We start from the raw sequence: 4,099 nt of genomic DNA, 5'->3' as shown, positions 1-4,099 counted from the left end.
TGGGATGCCTTGGGGCCCAAACTCCCAGGGAGAGCAGCTCCCTCTCTTGTCATCTCCACCCTTCCCCGAGAGCAGGGAAGAGGTCTCTTCCCAGGCTTGTTTCTGGATCCAAAGGCATTTTGCCTGTGCAGAAGCAGCTCTGCTTATCCCCCTCCCAACCATGTGCTGACAGGAGCCTGTGGGGAGCAAACTCTTGCTGTGCCTTCACTGCCACCAGCCCTGGACCCAAAACTGATTGTTTGTGGCCAGTGGCGTCACAGACAGAGCTTGTAGATGTGACAACTGGGGACAAGGCTTAGTGGTGGGCTTGGCAGTGCTGTGTTAACAGTTGGATTCGATGCCCTTAAAGGTCTTTCCCAGCCTAACTGACTGTGATTCAGCTGTGTTCCCTGCTGTTCCCACCACCATTTTGGAGGAGAGCTGTGTCACTCAGGTCTTAGGTGACTTGGTGCGGACTGGCCTCGCAGGGAACCTGAGCTCAACTCACTGGGTGAGGGGGGGTGGCATTGCCCCCCTCCTCAGAGAAGCCCACGCCAAGCTCTTCTTCCCCTTTCCCAGCCTTTCTCAGCAAAAAACACCTCCCACGCTGCCGGGAAGGATGAGGGCTGACAGCCCTTTCCCAAAACGATGTTCCCATGGCAATGGGGATGAGTCGCCCTTTCTGGGGAAGATAAGGAGGGGGCTTGGGGGGAGGGGAGGGGGCGAACGGGACCCTCCGCATCACTGCGCGCCCCTGGGGCGGGGCGGGGCAGGGGGTGTCTGAGTCCCGCAGAGGCAGGGCCCCCCCCCCCCCCTCCCCTCCCCGCACCGCCCCCCGCCGCAGGGCCGGGGGCCGAGCCTCAGTGACGCCTCCCGGTCCCCATTCGCTGGGTCCGCCCGCCCAGCCCTGCCCAGACTGCGGGAGCGGCGCGCCCACAGCCCCGCCGGGCAGCCCCGGACAGCGCCGGCAGCCCCGCAGGCAGCGGGCAGCACCGGACAGCGCCCGCAGGTAGGCACCGCACCGCCCCGCACCACTCCGCACCTCACCGCGCCGGCACCCGCTGCTGGGATGCGCTGCTGGGATTCTCTGCCGGGATGCTCTGCCGGGATGCTCTGCCGGCATCAGCCCCTGCGAGCGGGACGCACCGCGGGGAGGGTCGCGCTGGGCACCGCGGGGCACCTCGCCCCGGGGAGACGCTCGGGGGGTGGAAGGGGGGACCCTCTCGGGTTTTTGCAGCGGTGCCGGTGCCCTTTTCCCCCCCGCCCCAACAGCCCGGCTCGGGACTGCGGCATTCCCGGTGGGCGCGCTCCCGCGCACGCCACCGCAACCGCAGCCGCGCTCCCGCTCCGCGCTGCTGCAGCGGGGGGGAAGGGAGGGGGGGATAAACTCGACCCCCATAGTACCCCCGAGCCCTTCTGCCCCTCGCAGGGGTCGCCTGGCTCGCTCTGCCCCGCGGCATCGTCGTGCACCACCACCACACCCCCCTTCCCGGCGCGGTTCCTGCGGGTCGTGGTTTCTCTCAGCCCATCAGTCTGGCTCTGCAGCCCCCTCCCCATCGCCATTCCCATGCCCATCCCCTCCCCATTCCCGTCCCCGAGGCTCGTTTTTCACCCTTAGCCTGCCACTGCGGTGGGGTGCAGGGGGAGGGGGGTGGGCACCACCGTGGTGGTGTGACCCCTGAGCAGTTGGAGGTTGTGCTGGGAAGCTTTGCCCCCTAAAAGAGCTGGAGCCCCTGCAATGCTGCCGTGCTCCCCAGCCCTGTCCCCACACCAAACCCTCTGGATCATGCTGGAGTGAGAGTTACTTGGATAGCTCTGCTCTCAGGAGGACAGGAAGGGTCCAAGGACTCATGAACCCAGAGCCTGGAAGCTGTGAGTGCTTTGGGGCATAGGTGGGAGGAAGGCCCCCCTCTCTGGGAGCTTATTTGCACTAATTTTCTGGAGGAAATGTTAAAAAAGGACGTTAAAAGAGGAAGGGGAAATGACAAAGCAAGGGACAGGGGAAGTTTCTAGTTACCCAGAGGAGACTCAAGTTGTCCCCTCCATCATGCCTTCGCCCCCATTTTCGACCTCTTGTTTGTCAAGATCAAACAGAAGGGAATTTTGCTTCCTGGCCAAGGTTTTTGGGGTTGTGGATAAAGAGATTTTTCAGAGCTTCAGAGTGAGCAAACGGGTTTGGTATTTCCTCCTTGAATATTATATGGAAGACCCAAAAATTGCTAAATAAAAAAAGATCCAGCTGGCTGCGGTGCAGGAGATTCCTGGCTCTCCCCTGGATGCTCAGCCAAGCTCAGAGGGAGCAAAGTGAGGGTCTGCTGCCCCCTCTGCCAGCCTGGGGTACCAGGGGGGGTGGCGATTCACCTCCCCCTCTTGGAGCTGGCCCCACATGCCCAGCCCGTGAGGAGTGACTGCAGGGTGCTCGTTGTGTCCTTCAGCCTCCCCCGCCCTCTCCCCTCCCTCCAGTCCGCATTTCTGCGGCTGGAGTCCCCACGCGGCTGCTTGGCCGGGCTGCAAACCTCTAATTGCTTCCTCGTGGCTGGACTGGGCTGATTGGAATCAGCACATCCACGAGCCCCTTACCCTCACACACACACACATCCTGGAGAGAGACGGGCACAGGGCAGGGACCCAGGGGGTGATGCTGCCACACAAAACCCTCCCTGCCCGTGGCTGGGCAGGCTCAGCGCAGCTCCTGGGGACTCGCTACCATCCTTCAGTGGTCTTGGCGCCCCGTCCAGCTGCTGTGTCCCTCCTTCTTGCTGCTCTTGGCCCCTTTCCCTCCACTGCATCGCAGTGACTCATCCTTGCTGAGCTCACCCGCTGGAGCTGCGGGGGGGATGTGGGGGGCTGGCAGAGCGGGCACCCGCCAGTGCCAGGAGAGGGTCCTTCACCTGGAACCCCCCTCCCTGTGAGCCACAGACCTCTGGGCAAGGTGTGCAGGCTCCAGGGGCATCATCAGTTCTCCTGCTCGAACCTTGGCTGGGCAGGGGGCAGAAGGGATGGGAAGCAGGACAGGCAGGCCTTGCTGCAGGTCTGTGCCACGCGCATTTGATGTCTGCTGGGGGGATCCAGACAGGGAAAAGAGAGAGAGTGGATGAGACATCAATGCCTGAGGATGTGGAGAGGTGATGCTGGGCAGGCACACAGTGCCTGATTTCCCAGATCACTGCAGTGCCAGGCAGTCTCTGTGCAGTGAACTAGAGGTCGTGTTGAGGAGCTGTGGAGCATCACTGGTGCAAGAAGGGCACCTGTGACATTCCTGCACCACAGAGTGCCCATATCTGTGTGCCAGGGCCATGGCCTGGCTAACTGCCTCTCTCTCCCTCTGCCCAGGCTCCCCTCTCAGAGATAGCCCCCGGGGGGCACCTCAGAGACAAGATGAACCCCACCGTTGGCATCGCTGTTATCCTGACAGGTACAGCTGGCAGAGCACACCCCTCCCTGTTCCTTCGGCCCAGAGCAGCCAGGCCGGGGCCTTGAGGCTGCATGGGCACCCCCAGAGCTCGCTGTTCCCTGCCCAGCTCCCTCCTGCCTCTCTCCCAGTCCTCCAGGCCGCCCACTGTCAGATGATCAAGGACCTGAGTGCCTGCCTGCTGGGCCAGAACCTGCGCGTGGACTGTCACTACGAGAACAAAACCAGCAACCCCCTGACCTATGAGTTCAGCATCACCAAGAACAACAGGAAGCACGTCATCCAGAGCACCATGAACATCCCGGAGAACATCTACCGGAGCCGGGCCAACGTCACCATGTACAAGAACCTGGTGTGCCTCCACCTGCAGAGCTTCACCACCAGCGATGAGGGTGTCTACATGTGCGAGCTGAAGGCCACCAACGACTACACCGGCAACCAGATACGGAACATCACCGTCATCAAAGGTGAGCTGGGCAGTGGCACCTGCTGGTCGTTCAGCCTCTCCTTCCCACCCTCTCTTGGGCTTGGCAGGGCCAGCAGAGAAAACACAACACCCAAGCCCTCCCCGATCCCCATAAAGGTTTCCCAGCCCTTCCTACCGCATCCCCACAGATGGGCTCACTCTGCGCCATCTCACTTTGCCTCTTTTGGGTCCCACCCTGGGCACATCACCCAGGTGTCCTTTCACAGGGAGGCCAGTGGGGA

The 4,099-nt window shown here is 62.4% G+C and overlaps 1 protein-coding gene across 1 annotated transcript in view; it reads left to right on the top strand.

The window, feature by feature from the left end:
* The first annotated feature begins 821 nt into the window (after positions 1-821).
* THY1 (Thy-1 cell surface antigen) overlaps positions 822-4,099 on the top strand; it is a 10,783-nt gene continuing 7,505 nt past the window's right edge. Inside the window, exons 1-3 of the mRNA XM_027903498.1 lie at positions 822-988; positions 3,313-3,394; positions 3,523-4,092. Coding sequence (XP_027759299.1) covers positions 3,358-3,394; positions 3,523-4,092 — 607 coding nt within the window. The 5' untranslated portion in view covers positions 822-988; positions 3,313-3,357. The remainder of the gene's footprint in view (positions 989-3,312; positions 3,395-3,522; positions 4,093-4,099) is intronic.

The sequence above is a fragment of the Empidonax traillii genome, unplaced genomic scaffold (assembly GCF_003031625.1).
Source record: "Empidonax traillii isolate 1590-97213 ecotype Southwest subspecies unplaced genomic scaffold, ASM303162v1 scaffold975:size500420, whole genome shotgun sequence".
In the NCBI taxonomy this organism is placed as follows: Eukaryota; Metazoa; Chordata; class Aves; order Passeriformes; family Tyrannidae; genus Empidonax; species Empidonax traillii.
Note: the sequence above shows the minus strand (reverse complement) of the source record. Positions and strands in the feature narration are given on the sequence as shown.